We start from the raw sequence: 19,653 nt of genomic DNA, 5'->3' as shown, positions 1-19,653 counted from the left end.
CCGATTATATACACTTAGCACATCTGTTGACCCAGTTGTTTCAATACAGCTGGACACCATCTGCCATCGGCAGAACACATCCATCTTTTCAAAATATATTCTTGTTATCTTTTAAAACAATTGGGGGGGATTTCAAATTTAACAGAAGGGCAAGGGCTGGAGGAATGGAAAAACAGAACGAGGCAAAAAAAAAAATAATTATTGAGAAACCGAGGAAGAAAAATAATTATCCTTCTTCTGTTATAGTGTAACATTTTCAGTAGGGTTAACATTATGGGGGGGGGGTGGAGCAAGGGGCAATACATTTGAACGCATCAAACTCGGCCCCGTGTTCGCTGACCTACATTGGTTCCCAGTCCAGCAATGCCTCAGTTTTAAAATTCCCGTCCTGGTGTTCAAATCCCTCGCTGGCCTTTTCCCCTTTCGCTATCCCTCGCTCCTCCAATTTTAGTCTCTCGCGCTTCACCGACTTTAATCGCTCCTCCGTTGGCAGCCATGCCTTCAGCTCGGCTGGTTTATTGAGCTGGTTTAGCTCAGTGGGCTAGACAGCTGGTTTGCAATGCAGGACAAGGCCAGCAGCGCGGGTTCAATTCCCGTACCAGCTTACCCGAACAGGCGCCGGAATGTGGGCTTTTCACAGTAACTTCATACTTGTGACAATAAAAGGTTATTATTATTATTATTAGCTGCCAAGGCCGTTGTTACGAACCCAGCTGATGCCAAAGGCGAGGGTATCCCGAATGCCAGAAGGGTGACGTGGAACACCGGTTCGCTGTGATACATGCGCTTTTTCCGGCTGGATTCGCCGGTCCCCTAGCCACGTGTCTCTCGGAGGCGCGTATTCGCTGGCGGCGGAATTCTCTACTCCCACCGCTTGTTAATGGGATTCCCCATTGAAGCCCCCCCCCCATACCACTGGGAAACCCACGGGGGGGGGGCGGGGGGGGGGGGCACGCTGTCGGCGGGAACAGAGATTCCCAACGGCTGGAGAATTCCAACCACAATGTGAGGAACCGCTGTTCGGCCCAGTGAGGAACAGTCCAGTCATTGTGTGAACAGTTAATAAAGAATATTTATTAACTTAAAACACACATGATATGGACTATAATAGACTGTGACACTTAGATAAACTGACGACTATACACACATAATTTTACTTGAAACTATCTCTTAGTCCCCAACTACCTTCTTTTTATTCATTCATAGGATATGGGCCTTGAAAGGGCGGCACGGTGGTGTAGTGGTTAGCACTGCTGCCTCATGGCGCCAAGGTCCCAGGTTCGAATCCTGGCCCCGGGTCACTGTCCGTGTGGAGTTTGCACATTCTCCCCGTGTCTGCGTGGGTTTCGCCCCCACAACCCAAAGATGTACAGGTTAGGTGGATTGGCGACGCTAAATTGCCCCTTAATTGGAAAAAAATAATAATTGGGTACTCTAAATTTATTTTTAAAAAAGGATGTGGGCCTCGCTGGCTGGGCCAGCGTTCATTGCCCACCCCTGAGGGCATTTAAGAGTCAACCACATTGCTGTGGGTCTGGAGTCACATGGAGGTCAGACCGGGTAAGGACGGCAGATTTCCTTCCCTAAAGGACTTGAATGACCCAGATGGGTTTTTACAATCAACCCTGGTTTCATGGTCATGATTAGACTTTTAATTCCAGATTTTCATTGAATTTGAAATTTATTAAATTCAAATTTCACAATCTGCCGTGGTGGGATTTGAACCTGGGTCCCCAGAGCATTAGAGCATAAGAACTAGGAGCAGGAGTCGGCCATCTGGCCCTTCGAGCCTGCTCCGCCATTCAATGAGATCATGGCTGACCTTTTGTGGACTCAGCTCCACTTTAAATTTAGAGTACCCAATTATTTTTTCCAATTAAGGGGCAATTTAGCGTGGTCAATCCACCTAACCTGCACATCTTTGGGTTGTGGGGGTGAAACCCACGCAGACACGGGTTGAATGTGCAAACTCCACACGGACAGTGACCCAGGGCCGGGATTCGAACCCGGGTGTTCAGCGCCATAGGCAGCATTGCTAACCACTGCGCCACCGTGCTGCCCCCATAGCTGATCTTTTGTGGACTCAGCTCTACTTTCCCATCCGAAGCCGGCCCTCAATCCCGCCCAGTGACTTTGAAAGCACGTCATTACTTGCCAAGTGTTTTGGGACATCCCAAGGTTGTGAAAGGTGCTATATAAATGCAAACCTTTCTTTCTTTTGCTAACGTGGTACAGTTGATCCGTCCATCCGTCTATTTATCCATCCATCCATCCATTCGTTCCATCCATCCGTCCATCCATCCATTCATCCGTTTGTCTGTCAGTCTGTCCATCCGTCTATTTATCCATCTGTCCGTCCATCCATCCATCCATCCATCCATTCATCCACCCATCCATCCATCTCATCTGTTTGTCTGTCTGTCCATCCGTCTATTTATCCATCCGTCCATCCATCTAACTCTGTCTCTCTATCTATCTATCCATCTATCTATTCATGTCTGTCTGTCTATAGTGCAGACCTAAATTTAAGAATTATACATGTGGAAAGTTCTCAATGTTAACAGCACAATCCCCGTATTATTACTCCAGTGCATAGCCGAACATATGGCAATCTTCCATAAGAGTAGGCACTGGCTAGCTGAGTTCCACTTACCTCCAACCAGTCGTCATTGATTCTTTTTAGCAGATTGATAATGTCGCCAGCTTTAAATGTCAATTCCAAGTCATTGTCCCCGGTAAAATCATACAGAGCCTGATGGGTCGAAATGAAAAAGGTGTCAACACTCGGAACAGCACCTTAAACAAAGATGCAATGTGAGGATACAGCACGAGTATTACATTAATTGAAAGTGGTATATGAGGTGCAGCAATCAAATATGGACAGCGGTTGGAAAGGTAAATGGTATGTTGGCCTTCATTGCATGAGGACTTGAGTACAGAATGTCTTATTGCTGCAGCACAGGGCCTTGGTGAGACCACATCTGGAGCATTCGGTGCAGTTTTGGTCTCCTTACTTAAGAAAGGATATAATCGTCATAGAGGGAGTGCAGCAAAGGTTCACCAGACTGATTCCTGGGGTGGCTGGGTTGTTGTGTGACGAGAGATTGGTTCGATTAGGCCTCTAATCACTGGAGTTTAGAAGAATGAGAGGGGATATCTGTGGTGAATGTATTCACCATAATGCATGACACTGTAACCAATGTATCCATCTAATGTAACCTTTGACCTGGAAGTGGTGATACGAGCTGCTTCCAGGTACTGTACTGTAACCCCAGTGGGCTCCGCCCTCACCGGGGCCATATATAACCTGGTCACCTGTGGGTGGCACTCATCTGCACCACCGACTCTGGCTAAGCAAGTTCACGACTAATAAAGCCTTATGTTCACTCGCACTCTCGGCCTCTTGGTGAATTGAAGGTATATCAATATCATTAAAACGGAAAACATTCTGGCAGGGCTGGACAGGCTAGAAGCAGGGATGATGTTTCCTCTGGTTTGAACATCTAGAACGAGGGGTCACAATCTAAGGATATGGGGTAGGCATTTCTTCACTCAGAGGGTGGTGAACCTGTGCAATTCTCCACCAAAGAATGTTCTGGAGGCCAAGGCACCGGATATATTTAAGAAGGAAATAAATAGATTTCAACATAGTCAAGCATCAAGGGGTATGGGGAGGGAGCAGGTGTAAGGTGTTGAGGTAGAGCATCGGCCATGCTCAAGGGGCTTTATGGCCTACTCCTGCTCCGGTTTTTTATGTTTCTATGTAACTTGCATTTTATATGCTGTCTTTCCGACACCTCTTAGCTGTCACAGGCCCAACACAAAGCTGGTAAGAAATGAACTTGGCCCCTTTAAGAAAGGCAACCCAAATTCAAGCACCCCAATGGTTTCCTCCATACGGACGGGCTCCGAGTGCTCGGCACTTGCCAAGTGGTTGCTCAATTGACGGATTAACCTTTTCACCTCTTCTTTCATTATCCAATGTCCATTTGGCAAGAGTGTTTGACAAGACACGTTCATCCATTACTGGCTAAGTGCACAGCAATCCCAAAGAGCAGTTGATCCCGATCGAGCTGATTTGCAGGATTCTCTGATGGGGACAACATTGCGTTCAGCTGCCAGACCGTCGCCTTGCTGGCATTCCAACTTGCTTCAGTTGAGCAGAATCATCGTGGTTGGGAATTGAAAAAGCAAATTATCTAAGCTTGTTAGCAATGCTTTTAACATTTTAGAAAAAGCACATTAGTCAGATGCTGACTTCAATATAATGGATTTCTTTCACACAGTTGAAAGCTACTCTTCATTAGAACCTAATCTTTCTTATTTACCCATTTTGCGAGTCATTAGAGAATGAGTGGTTTCGAGTTCCCACACCTAGAAATTCTCCAGTGCTTAAGCACCAATAAAAGCAGCAAATCTTAGGCCGCCTTTCAGAGAAGATTGTTGAGAATGTCGGCCACCATGTTTGTTCCTGGCTGTTTTCTGGCAGCCATGTTTGATGCTGGCACAACCAGAAGGCGGGTGGAAGGGGATGACGATGACAAAAATGGAGCCAAGCTCACAGAGAGAGCGGGATTCTCCGGTCTCAGGATGTTGCCTGAAGCCAGCCCCCCGGTGCTCCGCCCCCGACCGGCCGAGTTCCCAACGGCATCGGTCGCATGTGGTCTCATCCGCCAGGAACTCGGCGTGGCGGCTGCGGACTCAGTCCAGCACCGCCACCGTCGGGGGAGGGACGGTCCGCGGGGCAGGGAGGCTGGGGGCACTGTTGGGGGGTGGCCCGGGGCGTGCGAGCTGGCCAAAGGGGGGGGGGGCGCTATTTCGCAGGCCGGGTCCGTGAGCAGTCGCCGCCATGTTGCACAGCGCGGCCTCTGCAGGCCACCGCCGTGGGCATGCGCGGCTACGGACTCGGCAATTCTCCGGGCTGTATCGGCAGCTAGAGCCGGGTGCTCTACGCTGCTCGGCTGCTAGCCCCCAGCCAAACGAAGGATCGGTGGCCGTTTTGCGCCGGATGTTTAGTAGTAAAACGCCACCATTCCCACGCCAGCGTGGGGAACATAGTCTCAAAATCGGAGAATCCAGCCCAGAGTGTTTCATTTTGATGGTATCACAGGATTGTGACATCACTAGCTGGGCCAGCATTTTTTGCTCATCCCTTGAGAAGGTGATCGTGGGTCTCCTTCGTGAACCGCTGAATTTCCCGCTGTTGTGCATTCAGGTACTTAGTGTTTCCTCACTTGCAGTGGAACAGGGTCCCTTTAAGAGATGGATCGTGGGAAAATGGGCAGTGCAACACCGTGGCCTGTATTGTTAACATCTCCTGAATAAAACTCTTTGTTTCAATCTATGAGGCCTGCAGTCTTAATTTTAAAACCACCACATAGCCACAGTGCTGGGAGGGAGGGAGTTCCAGGAATTTGACTTGGCCACTGTTGTGTTCTGCTTCTTCATGTAGCATAAGCTGCTTCCTTGGTGTATACTCTGACAAAGGAAGGTTCAGACTTGGAGATAGCTTTAACACATTTATTGAACAGTTAACAATTCTCCTACTTGAGTTCGACTCTCCTGCTGATCTTGCTAGAGTAACTCGATCTAACTAACCAGTCTGCTCAAATCCATGTGGTGGGTGTGATGCTTCCTGATCTGCCCCTGTCTCACTGAGTGTCGCCTATGGAAAGAGGAAGAGCATATGTGCCCTGCCCTTTTATATGGGTAGCCCCCTTGTGGTAGTGTCACCTCTGGGTGTCTTGACTGCCCATTGGTCGTGTCCTATCTTACTGACCTATTGGTTGAATATCTGTGTGTCATGATGTCTCTGGTGCTCCCTCTAGTGTTTATTTAATTCTAGTGTATCTACATTAACCCCTTGTGTATTTACAGTGATGCATATCACCATAGCCATGGTGAAGGACCGGCCGATATATTTTCAAGTGTGGATGGCTAGAGAGGAACTTGCAGGTGGTGGCATTTCCATGCATCTTCTGCCCTTGACTTCCATGCACACAGGTGCACACGTGTGCCTGTCTATAAGCGTATCTATGTATCCAATGCATATGTGTCAGTGCGTGTGTGACTCCAGTCTTCAGGCAATGAATGTGATGCACTTTGTGGTCAAACAGTCAGGGATCTTTACATGAAGGGCGCCCTCGTACACCAGTCACTGAAGGCAAACATGCAGGTACAGTGAGCAGTTACGGAGGCAATGGTATGTTGACCTTCATTGTAAGAGGACTTGAGTACAGGAGCAAAGATATCGTAATGCAGCTGTACAGGGCCATGATGAGGCCACACCAGGAGCATTGTGCACAGGTTTGCTCTCCTTATCTAAGAAAGGATACACTTGCCATAGAGGGAGTGCAGCGAAGGTTCACTGGACTGATTCCTGGGACGGCAGGGTTGTCATGCGAGGAGGAATTGGGACAACCGGGCCGATATTCACAAGAACTAACACAAGAGTGAGAGGGGATCTAATTGAAATGTATAAGCCTCTGACAGGGCTGGACAGACTGTATGGAGGGATGAGGTCTCCTCTGGCTGGGTGGGGTCCAGAACAAGGGGCCATAGTTTCAGGATGTGGGGTGGGCCATTTAGGACTGAGATGAGGAAAGACCTCTTCACTCAATGGTTGGTGAACCTGTGGAATTCCCGACCACGGAAGCTGTGGAGGCCAAGCCACTGAATATATTTGAGAAGGAAAAGATGGATTATGAGGCTCTAAAGAAGTCAAAGGGCATGGAGAGAGAGCTGGAGTACTGTGTTGAGATAGAGGATCGGCCAAGATCACGTTGAATGGCAGAGCAGCCTCGGAGGGCTCAATAGCCTTTTCCTGCTCCGATTTTCTTTTCTTTTTTAAAATATTTCTTTATTCTCCTCCTTTTTCACATTTTCTCCCAAGTTTACACCCACCAACAATAAACAATAATCAGTAACAAATATGTCAATCCCCATATCAATAACAACGATCCCATCCTCCCACCAAACCCCAAACATTCGGCCACATGTTCACATAAACAAATGACAAAAAGGAGTCAGGAATCACCCATAGCCACTATGAACACCCATCGCCCCCCCTCCCCCAACCCTCCCACCACCCCCCCCCCCCCCCAACTAATGTTCGATGTTATCCAGTTCTTGAAAGTGCATAATGAATAAAGCCCATGAATTGTACGACCCCTCCATCCTTCCTCTCAGTTCAAACTTAACCTTCTCAAGGGTCAAGAATTCCAACAGATCCCCCCGCCACGCCAGGGCACAGGGTGGAGAGGCTGCTCTCCAACCCATCAGGATCCACCTTCGGGCGATCAACGAGGCGAAGGCTACAACATCTACCTCCGCACTCGTTTCCAACCCTGGCTGGTCCGACGCCCCGAATATGGCCATCCGGGAGCCCGGGTCCAGTTTCACGTGCACCACTTTAGAAATTACCCGATAAACCTCCTACCAGTACGCCTCTAGCTTTGGACAGGACCAAAACATCTGAACGTGATTCGCGGGGCCCCCACCCCCCGCAACGTTCACACACATCTTCTACTCCTTCAAAGAACCGGCTCATCCTCGCCCTCGTGAGGTGTGCTCTGTATACCACCTTCAGCTGTATCAACCCCAACCTCGTGCACGGGGTGGAGGCATTCACTCTCCGGAGCACCTCACACCAGAACCCCTCCTCCATATCCTCTCCCAACTCTTCCTCCCACTTTGCTTTGATCCCTTCCAGTGGTGCCTTCTCCTCTTCCAAAATAGCTCCGTAAACCACCGGCACTACCCCTTTCTCCAGTCCCCCTGTCGTCAGCACCTCCTCCAGCAATGTGGAGGCCGGCTCCACCGGGAAGCTCTGTATCTCCTTCCTGGCAAAATCCCGAACCTGAATGAATCTAAACATTTCCCCCTGTTCCAGCCCATACTTCGCTTCCAGCTCCTTCAATCCTGCAAACCGACCCCTCAGAAACAAAATCTTTTAGAGTCTTAATCCCCTTCTCCTCCCATTTCTGAAAACTTCCATCCCACCTCCCAGGCTCAAATCTGTGGTTCCTGCTCCTATTTTCTATGTTCCTAGGATTGCTTGAGTCTAGGTCCAGCAATGGACAGAAGCGAGGGAATGAAAATCAGAGCAGAGACCAAGAATGGAATAATTAACGCCCAGACTTTGGCCTGCTTACGTGCTGCATTCATTAGAATCCATTAGCAAACCTACCTCTGCCTGAGGAGCATCTGACTTTCCATTTGCATTTTCCTTTCTGCTATTGGATTTTCTAAATAACAAATGAGGAGTTATTAGTGTTGCAATAACATAATTGAGTTAAGTGCAATTATTAAACAAAAAAAAATGAACTTAATAGAACAGATGAAGAGTGACAGCAATTACCAGTGTTCCTTCGATGCAAATGAATCCAATTATTCCCCATTACAGAATTATCCGTTTATTTTCCTCTTCCATTCTTCACTTAGCTAGAATAACGTGCACTTTGCAACTCCGCTAGAATTCTCTGACAACCCCGACACCCGCTGCCCCCCAACCCCAGTTAACCTCCGCCCTCGCTCCAAGACTCGAGCACAGGGATCTAGGCCCTCCCTCCGGCCCGCTACCGAGGGAGTGCTGCGCTGTCAGATGTTGTGGCAGTGGGATTCTCCGCCGGCGGCATTCCCCGTTGCACGTGGGGTGGCCACAATGGGGAATCCCATTGGCAGGTGGTGGGAATGGAGAATCCCATTGCCGGTGGGGGGGGGGATGCGCTGCCCAGGAAAAAGCGTCTGGCGAGACAGGAGATTCCCAATGTCTGTCTTTCGGACATCCGCGAAGGGAGGTCGTGAGTACTCTTGTCAGGCGCGGACACAAGAGATCCCCCATGGGGCCACTTCGAAAAGAAAGGGCAGAGTTACCCCGCCCTGGCTAACATGGTAAGATTCTTGGCAGTGTGGATGAGCAGAAAGATCTCGGTGTCCATGTACATAGATCCCTGAAAGTTGCCACCCAGATTGAGAGGGTTGTTAAGAAGGCGTACGGTGTGTTAGCTTTTACTGGTAGAGGGATTGAGTTTCGGAGCCATGAGGTCATGTTGCAGCTGTACAAAACTCCGGTGCGGCCGCATTTGGAGTATTGCGTGCAATTCTGGTCACCGCATTGTAGGAAGGATGTGGAAGCATTGGAAAGGGTGCAGAGGAGATTTACCAGAATGTTGCCTGGTATGGAGGGAAGATCTTATGAGGGAAGGCTGAGGGACTTGAGGCTGTTTTCGTTAGAGGGAAGAAGGTTAAGAGGTGACTTAAGTGAGGCATACAAGATGATCAGAGGATTGGATAGGGTGGACAGTGAGAGCCTTTTTCCCCGGATGGTGATGTCTAGCATGAGGGGACATAGCTTTAAATTGAGGGGAGATAGATATAGGACAGATGGCAGAGGTAGGTTCTTTACTCAGAGAGTAGTAAGGGCGTGGAATGCCCTGCCTGCAACAGTAGTGGACTCACCAACACTAAGGGCATTCAAATGGTCATTGGATAGACATATTGATGATAAGGGAATAGTTTAGATGGGCTTTAGAGTGGTTTCACAGGTCGGCGCAACATCGAGGGCCGAAGGGCTTGTACTGCGCTCTAATGTTCTATGTTCTACCTCGTTATTACACTCGCTAAAACATTACATGGCAGTAAGCGGGCCATGGATCCCGAAAAAGCGTTCGATAAATTCCCCCGAGATGAACATGCAGTTCATGCAAGTATTCTCAAATTCCTCGAGCCCCGTGTCAGCCTAATAACAGTGTGTACTGACGAGAGAGGCAACATTCTGGGAGATTGCGCGATTCTCATTTAGCACAGTTACTCACACTCTCTGTGTAGAAGGCCTCAGTCTCCGTAGCGATCGTGGTACATGCTCCATGTCTCCTATAGTTTGGTGGAAGAATATCCGGAGATCCTCATCGAGAAGAACCGAGACCGACAGTCCCAGAAGTTTCTAGAATTCCAATGAATATTAGAAAATGAATATCCTTACTTGGGCACGTCTATTGGCGTCTACACAGCAGGGAGACAAAGTTAATTGACAACACACACACTAAGCTCCTGGGTTTCAATGGAATTTCAGCCAGGGTAGGCCTCAACAATCACCACTGGATGACAAAGGGCTTCTAAAGATGTTTCTGAAGTAGTTAATGGCTGCCCCCAGGATGTACAATTCAGACATCAGCTCAGCTGGCATCTTGTGGAAAGGTCAGGGTATTTTTTCAGAAATTCTCCAGTAGTGAAAGGTAGCCAAGCGTATTAAAGTGATCTGAGAAAAGTCAGAAGGGTACAAACACTGCAGAAACATACACAGAGATGAGTCACCAGTGGAAAAAATATAACATTTCATTTTGGTCGCGGAATAAACCACAATTCAACAAAGGGCGTTCAAGTAAAAGACTTGAAAGAGATTTCCTTGATAAAGAGACGCTCACAACATCTCAAAGGGCTTTCATAGAATCCCGACAGTCCAGAAGGAGGCCACTTGGCCCATCAAGTCTGCACCAACCCTCTGAAAGAGCACCCGATCAAGGCACATTCCCCCCCCGCCCCCCCTATTCCCGTAACCTCACCCAACCTGCACATCTTTGGATACTCAGAGGCATTTAGCATGGCCAATCCACCCAACCTGCACAACTCAATAATAATAATAACAATCTTTATTGTCACAAGTAGGCTTACATTAACACTGCAATGACGTTACTGTGAAAAGCCCCGAATCACCACATTCCGGCACCTGTTCAGGTACACTGAGGGAGAATTCAGAATGTCCAAATTACCTAGCAGCACATCTTTCGGGACTTGTGGGAGGAAACCGGAGCACCCGGAGGAAACCCACGCAGAAACGGGAGAACGTGCAGACTCCACACAGACAGTGTGGAATCGAACCTGGGACCCTGGAGCTGTGAAGCAACAATGCTAACCACTGTGCTACCGTGCTGCCCACGTTGGACTGTGGGAGGAAACTGGAGCACCCGGAGGAAACCCACGCAGTCATGGAGAGAATGTGCGAACTCCACACAGACAGTCAACCAAGGCCGGAATTGAACCCGGATCCCTGGCGCTGTGAGGCAACAGTGCTAACCACTGTGATGCCGTGACGCCCCTTTTAGAGTCAATTAAGTGCTTATGAAGTGTCACTGTGTTAATGTAGGAAAAACGGCAGCCAATTTGCGCACAATAAGATCCCATAAACAGCAATAGAAGCACAGAATCACTGAGTGAATGCTAACAGTGGAGAAGGAGGCCGTTCAGCCTGTCAGGCCTGTGCTGGCTCTTTGAGCACTGAACCTTCTCCTTGCAACCTTGCATGTTCTTCCAGATGACCAAATAATCCGCTTTTTAACGGTGTTGGTGGAGTGATAGCGTAGGGTCCAAAGATGTGCAGGTTGTTGTGTTATTACAGCTCCTGGTACCATGTTATATTACTGGGTCTAATAATATGTATCGTTACTAGTTGCTGTTGATGTCGATGGTCTGATGGTGTGATCCTGAACTTAAGCAACTTAAGCAAACAAATTTATTAAGTAACGATTAATTATATCTGATTTTGACACTCTACAGAACTATCTTTAGAAAACAAGTAATTCAATATGATTGTATTAACTGATTCACAACTCTAAATACTAACTATGCTGAGAGCTATCTGTCATACACTACTGCTTACTAAACACTCCTGGGTTGAAAGAGACCAAGGTCCTCTGGGAGCTGATACTTATCGTGGATCTTGTAATGCCCTCTAGTGGTAGTGTTACAGTTAGATGTTATAATTAACCCTTTAGTTATATACACTCATACATATCATTACACAGGTTAGGTGGATTGGCCATTCTAAATTGCCCTTAGTGTCCAAAAAGGTTAGGTTGGGTTACGGGGATAGGGTGGAGGCCTGGGCTTAAGTGGGTTGCTCTTTCCAAAGGCCGTGCAGACTCAATGGGCCGAATGGTCTCCTTCTGCACTGTAAATTCTATGATCTATGATCTATGATCAGAAAACGTGGAACATAAGGAGGCCATTCAGCCCTTCGAGCCTATTCCGCCTTACGATAAAATTGTGGTTGATCTAGTAGTGATCTCATCCCCACTCTTAATTCTGCCCTCCCCATAACCCTGGGCTCCCGTCTTTATCAAAAATCTATCCAACCCAGCCTCAAATAAAATCGATATCACAGCCTCCACTGTTTTCTGGGAAGCGAAGTCTAAAAACTAACCACCCCCTGAGGGAATCTCTGTAAAAGTTAATTTACGGGATGTGGGCCTCACTGGCTAGGCTTCCCCTCCGAGTCACTCACCACCCTGACATGAAAATATATTGGCCGTTCCTTCACTGTGGCTGGGTCAAACTCCTGGAACTCCCTCCCCGACAGCGCTGTGGGTGTACCTACACCACATGGACTGCAGCGGCTCAAGAAGGCCGCTCACCACCCGTTCTCCATAACCCTTCAACCCATTACTAATTAAAAATCCGTCTAATTCCTCCATAAATTTACTGACTGTCCCAGCATCTCCCGCATTCTGGGGTAGCGAATTCCACAGATTCGCAACCCTTTGGGAGACGTAGTGCCTCCTCATCTCTGTTTTAAAATTTGCTGCCTCTTATCCTGAGGCCATGACCTCTCCTCGTTTTAGACCTCTCGTTTTGGAGGAAGCAGCCGCTCCACGTCTACTTTGTCCATACCTTTCATCATCTCCTATAACTCAATTTGATCTACCCTTGTTCTTCCAAATTCTGGAGAGTATAGGCCTAAACTGTTCAATCTCCCTTCATAGAATCATAGAATCTACAGTGCAGAAGGAGGCCATTCGGAAAGAGCACCCCACCCAAGGTCAACACCTCCACCCTATCCCCATAACCCAGTAACCCCACCCAACACTAAGGGCAATTTTGGACACTATGGGCAATTTATCATGGCCAATCCATCTAACCTGCACATCTTTGGACTGTGGGAGGAAACCGGAGCACCCGGAGGAAACCCACGCACACACGGGGAGGATGTGCAGACTCCGCACAGACAGTGACCCAAGCCGGAATCGAACCTGGGACCCTGGAGCTGTGAAACAATTGTGCTATCCACCATGCTACCGTGCTGCCCCTTCACAAGACAACCCTTCTCAAGGGCAATTAGGGATGGGCAACCAATGCTGGACCAGTCAGCGGCGTGAAAGATTTTTTAAAAAACGCTGTGCCCTGGTCCTCCCACCAACAGAAACAGTTTCTCCCTATGTACTCAAAACCTTTCAGAGTTTTGAAACCTGGATTACATCAACGAAAGATAGACAAAGGAAAATGTCCAGACATCGCACCTTTTTTTTTTGAATAAAGAAAAATCATGGGGTCAATAACTGCCCGTTACATTTACCGTGGCAACCAACCAGAGTAGACTTGACAACCAACCAGCACCCCTTTCCTCATGCAGTATGACTTGTTCCTTTTGAAGTTTGACATTCTTGCGCCATTCCTGATGAGTGCACGACGGAAAGCTTCGGCAGCACCGTCCCTTTTTCAGCAATTTCAGAAAGGACGCAGGGGAGAAAGTAAAAGAGGGACGGACGGAGGAAAAGGAAATGAAAAGAAGAGAGCGAAAGAGAGAGGAGCGAGAAAGGGAAGCGAGAAGGAGGGCAACGAAGAAGCCGTCAGCTTCTGGGCTTCTGAAGAGATGACCCACCTTCATGTAGATGTTGAGTTCGGGGATCCTCTTCTCTGCAATGTCCTGCTTGTTGCCAATAAAAACTTTCCCTGGTGTGAAAAGAAGGAGCGACAGTTACAAACGGAACAAGCAAAGAGGAACGGATTTGTCCTAGTGGGGGAAGGAAATCTCTGGACACCACAGAACATCACCACTCATAGACGTCCGAGAAATTCCTCTCAGATTTTCCAGTCGGCCGATGGCCCCTGGAGGCGTTTGGAAATTGGCCAGCTGCTGGGTGGTGGCCAGGGTGAGCGTTCCAGGTAGGTGTTTGTGGCCCTCTGTGACCATCTGGTATTAGCTGAAGCCACAGGAGGAAGGGGGGGGGGGTCTGGCTATACCGAGTCTATTTGTTTAATTCAAAAGTTTAGAAGCTTGGAAAGAGGTTGTCGAAGCCGTGTAGCGGCCATCTCTCTCTCTCTGACCTGAGAAGGTAGCTCGTTGCCTCTTGCATGCTGGAGGGCCTGCAGGGCCAAGAGCCTGCCCGCCTTGCACTTAATTACAACGAGCCTCGGGCCAATCCGGGAAACATCACTGCTGCAACCCTTACCGCCCCCCCCCCCCCCCCCAACCCTGCCAAACTCCCCTCCACCACCCCAACCCCAGCTTCCAGACCCAAAGGGCAAAACCCTGCCCGACAACTGACCAGACCCTGACAAGACTAAGTAGCCACTTGGCATAAGACCGTAAGATATAGGAGCACAATTAGGCCATTCGGCCCATCGAGTCTGCTCCGCCATTCGATCATGGCTGATCCCATCCTGGCCTCAACTCCACCGTCCTGCCCGTTCTCCATAACCCTTCAACCCACTACCAATTATAAATCTGTCCAACTCCTCCTTCAATTTACTCACTGTCCCAGCACCCACTGCACTCTGGGGTAGCGAATTTCCAGATTCACAACTCTTTGGGAGAAGTAGTTTCTCTTCAACTCAGGTTTAAATTTGCGACCTCTTATCCTGAGATTATGACCTCTCGTTCTCGAATGCTCCACAGGAGGAAGCATCTGCTCCACGTCTACTTTATCCAGACCTTTTATCATCTTCTATACCTCAATTTGATCTACCTTTGTTCTTCTAAATTCTGGAGAGTATCGGCCTAAACTGTTCAACCTCTCTTCATAAGGCAAACCCCTCAACTCTGAAATCGACCTCTGAACTTCCTTCCAATGCCTTAGACCCTTCCTCAAATAACGAGGACCAAAACGGTACACAATGCTCCAGGTGCGGTCTCAATGCCTTGTGCAGCTGCAACAACACTGCCTTACCTTTATGCTCTATTCCGTTAGCTATAAAGGCCACCATTTCATTCGCTTTCTTTATTCCCTGCTGTACCTGCGTGCTAGTTTTCTGTGACTCAAGCATGTGGATACCCAGATCCCTCCGCTCTGGAGCACCCAAAGTCTCTCCCCATTTAGACAAAAAGGTGCTGCACAGAAGGTCCATTTTCCCGACCAAAATACATGAGCAGAGGAGATTTACCAGGATGGTGCCTGGTATGGAGGGAAGATCTTATGAGGAAAGGCTGAGGGACTTGAGGCTGTTTTCGTTAGAGAGAAGAAGGTTAAGAGGTGACTTAATAGAGGCATACAAGATGATCTGCGGATTAGATAGGGTGGACAGTGAGAGCCTTTTTGCTCGGATGGTGATGTCTAGCACGAGGGGGACATAGCTTTAAATTGTGGGGAGATAGATATAGGACAGATGGCAGAGGTAGGTTCTTTACTCAGAGAGTAGTAGGGACGTGGAATGCCCTGCCTGCAACAGTAGTGGACTCGCCAACATTAAGGGCATTTAAATGGTCACTGGATAAACATATGGATGATAAGGGAATAGTGTAGATGAGCTTTAGAGTGGTTTCACAGGTCGGCGCAACATCGAGGGCCGAAGGGCCTGTACTGCGCTGTAATGTTCTAGTGTTCTATTGTTCTATCTGCCACATTTTGGCCCACTCTCCTAACCTATTTATATCCAGTTGTAAGGTTCTTATTTCCTCATTGCAACTTACTGTCCCACCTATTTTAGTGTCCTCTGCAAATTTGGCGGTAGAACCTGTTTCCAAGTCGTTAATATAGAGTCGTTAATATAGATTGTAAATAGTTGTGCCCAAGGACTGAACCCTGTGGCACCCCTCTAGTTACACCTTGCCATCCAGAGAAGGTCCCATTTCTCCTGGCTCTCTATCTTGGGCCCATCAGCCAGTCTCCTATCCAAGCTAATAAATTACCCCTCATCCCATGTGATCTCACCTTTTACATTCACCTTCTGAGCAGCACCTCATCAAATGCCTTCTGAAAGTCCAGGTATACAGGGCTGGATTCTTCCACCCCACCCACTGCAAGATCGCCATGGGTGGGAAGCGGACCATGTAAAGGTCCATGGACCTCGGACGGGAATTTCCGGTTGCCAGGGGGAGCTCGGCCGGAGAATCCCGTCCACTACATCTACAGGATCCCCATTATCCAGTCGGCTTGTTTCATCTTTGAGGAACACGAGCAATACATGATTTACCCTTCATAAAACCATGCTGACTGATGGATTGCGTTTTGGTTTTCCAAATGTCCTGGTATTACTTTTGCAATAATGGGTTCTAACAATTTCCCAACTAACTAACTGTTCTGTAATTTCCATCATTCTGCCTCCCTCCCTTTTTGAATAAGGACGTTTCGTTAACATTTTTCCAATCCCCTGGAACCTTTCCCGCGTCCAGGGAATTTCGGAATATTACAAGCAATGGATCCACAATCTCCACTGCCACTTCCTTTTACACCCTAAGATGTAGGCCTTCAGGCCCGGGGGACATGTCTGCCTTCAATCCCAATAGTTTGTTGTGAAGTGGAGATGCCGGCGTTGGACTGGGGTGGGCACAGTAAGACGCCTTACAACACCAGGTTGAAGACCAACAGGTTTGTTTCGAATCACTAGCTTTCGGAGCGCAACTCCTTCATTCAGTGAATCAATAGTTTGTTGAGTAGTTTCCCAATTGATATCTGGGTGGCACGGGTGAACAGTAGTTAGCACTGTTGCTTCACAGCTCCAGGGTCCTAGGTTCGATTCCCGGCTTGGGTCACTGTCTGTGCGGAGTCTGCACGTTCTCCCCGTGTGTGCGTGTGTTTCCTCCGGGTGCTCCGGTTTCCTCCCACAGTCCAAAGATGTGCAGGTTGGGTGGATTGGCCGCGCTAAATTGCCCTTACTGCCCAAAAAGTATAGGTGGAGCTATTGGGTTACAGGGATAGAGTGGAGATGTGGGCTTGGGTAGGGTGCTCTTTCCAAGGGGTGGGGCAGACTCGATGGGCTGAATGGTCTCCTTCAGCACTGTACATTCTATGATTTTCTAGAAAATAAATTTAGAGTGCCCAATTCTTTTTTTCCAATTAAGGGGCAATTTAGCGTGGCCAATCCATCTACCCTGTACATCTTTGGGTTGTGGGGGTGAGACCCACGCAGACACGGGGAGAATGTGCAAACTCCACACAGACAGTGACCACGGGCCGGGATCGACCCCGGGTCCTCGGCATCGTGAGGCGGCAGTGCTAACCCACTGCGTCACCGTGCCGCCCTCTTTTCTCTATAATGCTTGAGGTGCAGATGGATTTATTTTAGGGGGGATTGGGGGCAAAACCCCAATAATAATTTACAGAGAATACTGAATAAGAGAAAGTTAAAGAAAGATCCCAATTGTTGAGCAAAGTAGTACACCATGTCACTCCCTGAAAGGTGAAGAATTAAACAATGCAACCTTAAATCATTTTACCTTCTATGACTCCTAAGATTACCTTTTCACTGGAAGGTGATAATTTGCACAATACGTATAAAGAAATTAATAATTGGTTGAATCAGTCACCCTCAGGAGAACGCAGGGTACAGGCAGTATCTAAGGCAACCTCCTCACAATAAACACAAGCCTTTCATTCAATTATTAGATCAAAGAATTGTTACGATCATTAGCTTTCTAACTCCCGTGGCTTTCGGAGATGTTTCCCTGCCATGTTTCTCAGCGCCTTAACCCTTTCCTGTCCCATTGGGGACTCAGCGGGAACGTCTTAGGGCCACCTGTTCTAAATCAGCCTTCCCAATGTCCTGATCTGTAAGAGTAGGGTTTGGCCGGCTATTGGTTTTCCCACTTTACTCTGCCACATTCCTGGGACATGGGGGCCGGGATTCTCGGAGCCTCAGCGCCGCAATCGCGCCCGGCCCGGGGGCGGAGAATGGACCCGCGATGCCTTCGCGCGATTCTCCGACGACCGGATGATCAGCCATGATCATATTGAGTGGTGGTGCAGGCTCGACGGGCCGAATGTCCTACTGCTGCACCTATTTTGTATGTTTCTACGTTTCTATGTAATTGACATTAACAAACTTTAACAATGTAATTTGACAAGACAGTAACACCCCCAAGCCCAAATCTTGTCACAGCTCTATCCTGCTTATTCAATCTCTAACATCTTCCACTACTGACGAAAGCTCATTGTCCTGAAGTGCTAACTCTGTTACTCCCTCCTAAGATGGCCATGGATCGTGCGGTTTCCAACACTTTCTGTTTTTGCTGAATAATTGTCCCGAATCGTACTAGGTGGAGCAGTGCGACAGGTTCCAATAGAATCAGAACCTCCTTTAAGTGACGGAGGCTTCGAATAGGAAATGCCAGTTCACAATGGGGAATAAATATTAGACTACCTGAAGGTTTTGCAGTCTAACCCCAACGTATGTTGGAAGTACAACATGCAGAGGAAAGGGATAAAATTAGCCACAAGTGGAATCTAATCCAGCTAAGTTTGAAACAAGACAGAATGGTACCGATTAAACCCAATATGGTTTGAAAATGAAGGATCCTTCACACTCAAGTTACTGTGAACAATACAGACAGTCGAAGATGGTAAAGTGGCTCTAACATTTTTCAGCCTGTCTGTGTCAAGAGTTCAGTGGTTTCTTTTGATAATTGCAATAAATTGTTATTCCGGGAAGAACAGAGGGAGAGGGATGGCTTAGAATTGGAAAGCCGACTAACTTCATCTCTCACCAGGAAAGTGCCAATGAACACCAGCGTTTAGCTGTAAGATCCCAACCAATTCCTGCCCCAAGGGGGTGGGAATCTATCACTCCTGTCTGGTCAGGTCTATGGGTATCTTCTGTTATAGGAGTGTTGGAATGGAAGAAGGCCATTCGGGCCCTCGCACCTATTGTTTTCCCAGTCAATGAGATCGTGGCCGACCTGTATCTTAACTCCATCTATCTGCCTTGGTTCTGTCATCCTTCATGATCAAGTTACATGGTTGATTCCTCGTGTCATTGGGCAACTGGTGGTGGGCAATAAATACTGACTTTTCAGTGTTGCCCTCATGCCAAGAACAAACGGCATTTTATTTTGGGAGTATCGATTTCCAAAACAATTCAGTTTTTGCAGAGAGCGGTAGGAGGAGGTCTAGTGGTACAGTGGGTTAGCGTCCCTGCCTCTGAGCCGGATGCTCCGGGTTCGAGACCCACCCCAGGACTCGATGGCCGAGGAAGGTGCATTCATAACGCGGCCAAAACAGGTTGAGCGTGTCAACCTGTGAATCCTCCCAACACACGTCAATGGCTGGCGGTAAGAACAGGAGAGACCCCTGGTCAGCCACGCTTGATGTGGAGTGGCGCCCCTCAAGCCAAAAGCGCCTGGCGACGGACTAGCGGCCTATTCCAGGCAAAACTCACGATGGGGACAAACAAAACCTTAGTGCACACCAGGTGCGGGAAGTGAATTGGAATTGGAGAGAGTGGTAGAAGTGATGGCTCTCTAACAGGGCGCAGAAGGAAAAAGATTTATAATGAGCACACTAACCTGAGGAAAACCTAAACAATCCTAGAATTGCCACACAAGGCATTTCAGCCTATTGTGTCTGTTCTAGTTCCTTGAAAGAGCATACTTGTTTACATATAGAAGGCTAATGGAACATTGTTATTATTGCTGGAGATTCCCTGAAGGGTAGATAATTTATGGGG

The 19,653-nt window shown here is 48.2% G+C and overlaps 1 protein-coding gene across 3 annotated transcripts in view; it reads right to left on the bottom strand.

Annotated features, from left to right (window-relative positions):
- The window catches only part of ncf4 (neutrophil cytosolic factor 4), a 47,924-nt gene that overhangs the window by 18,041 nt on the left and 10,230 nt on the right, over positions 1-19,653 (bottom strand). For all 3 annotated transcript variants that reach the window (XM_072492191.1, XM_072492193.1, XM_072492192.1), the window contains exons 4-7: positions 13,655-13,725; positions 9,816-9,943; positions 8,189-8,246; positions 2,654-2,752 (exon numbers count right to left, since the gene is read on the bottom strand). In XM_072492191.1, the coding sequence (XP_072348292.1) occupies positions 2,654-2,752; positions 8,189-8,246; positions 9,816-9,943; positions 13,655-13,725 (356 nt within the window). The remainder of the gene's footprint in view (positions 1-2,653; positions 2,753-8,188; positions 8,247-9,815; positions 9,944-13,654; positions 13,726-19,653) is intronic.

Source organism: Scyliorhinus torazame, chromosome 29 (genome assembly GCF_047496885.1).
Source record: "Scyliorhinus torazame isolate Kashiwa2021f chromosome 29, sScyTor2.1, whole genome shotgun sequence".
Taxonomy (NCBI): Eukaryota; Metazoa; Chordata; class Chondrichthyes; order Carcharhiniformes; family Scyliorhinidae; genus Scyliorhinus; species Scyliorhinus torazame.
The sequence above is the reverse complement of the archived record's forward strand: the minus strand, read 5'-3'. Positions and strand labels throughout refer to the sequence as shown.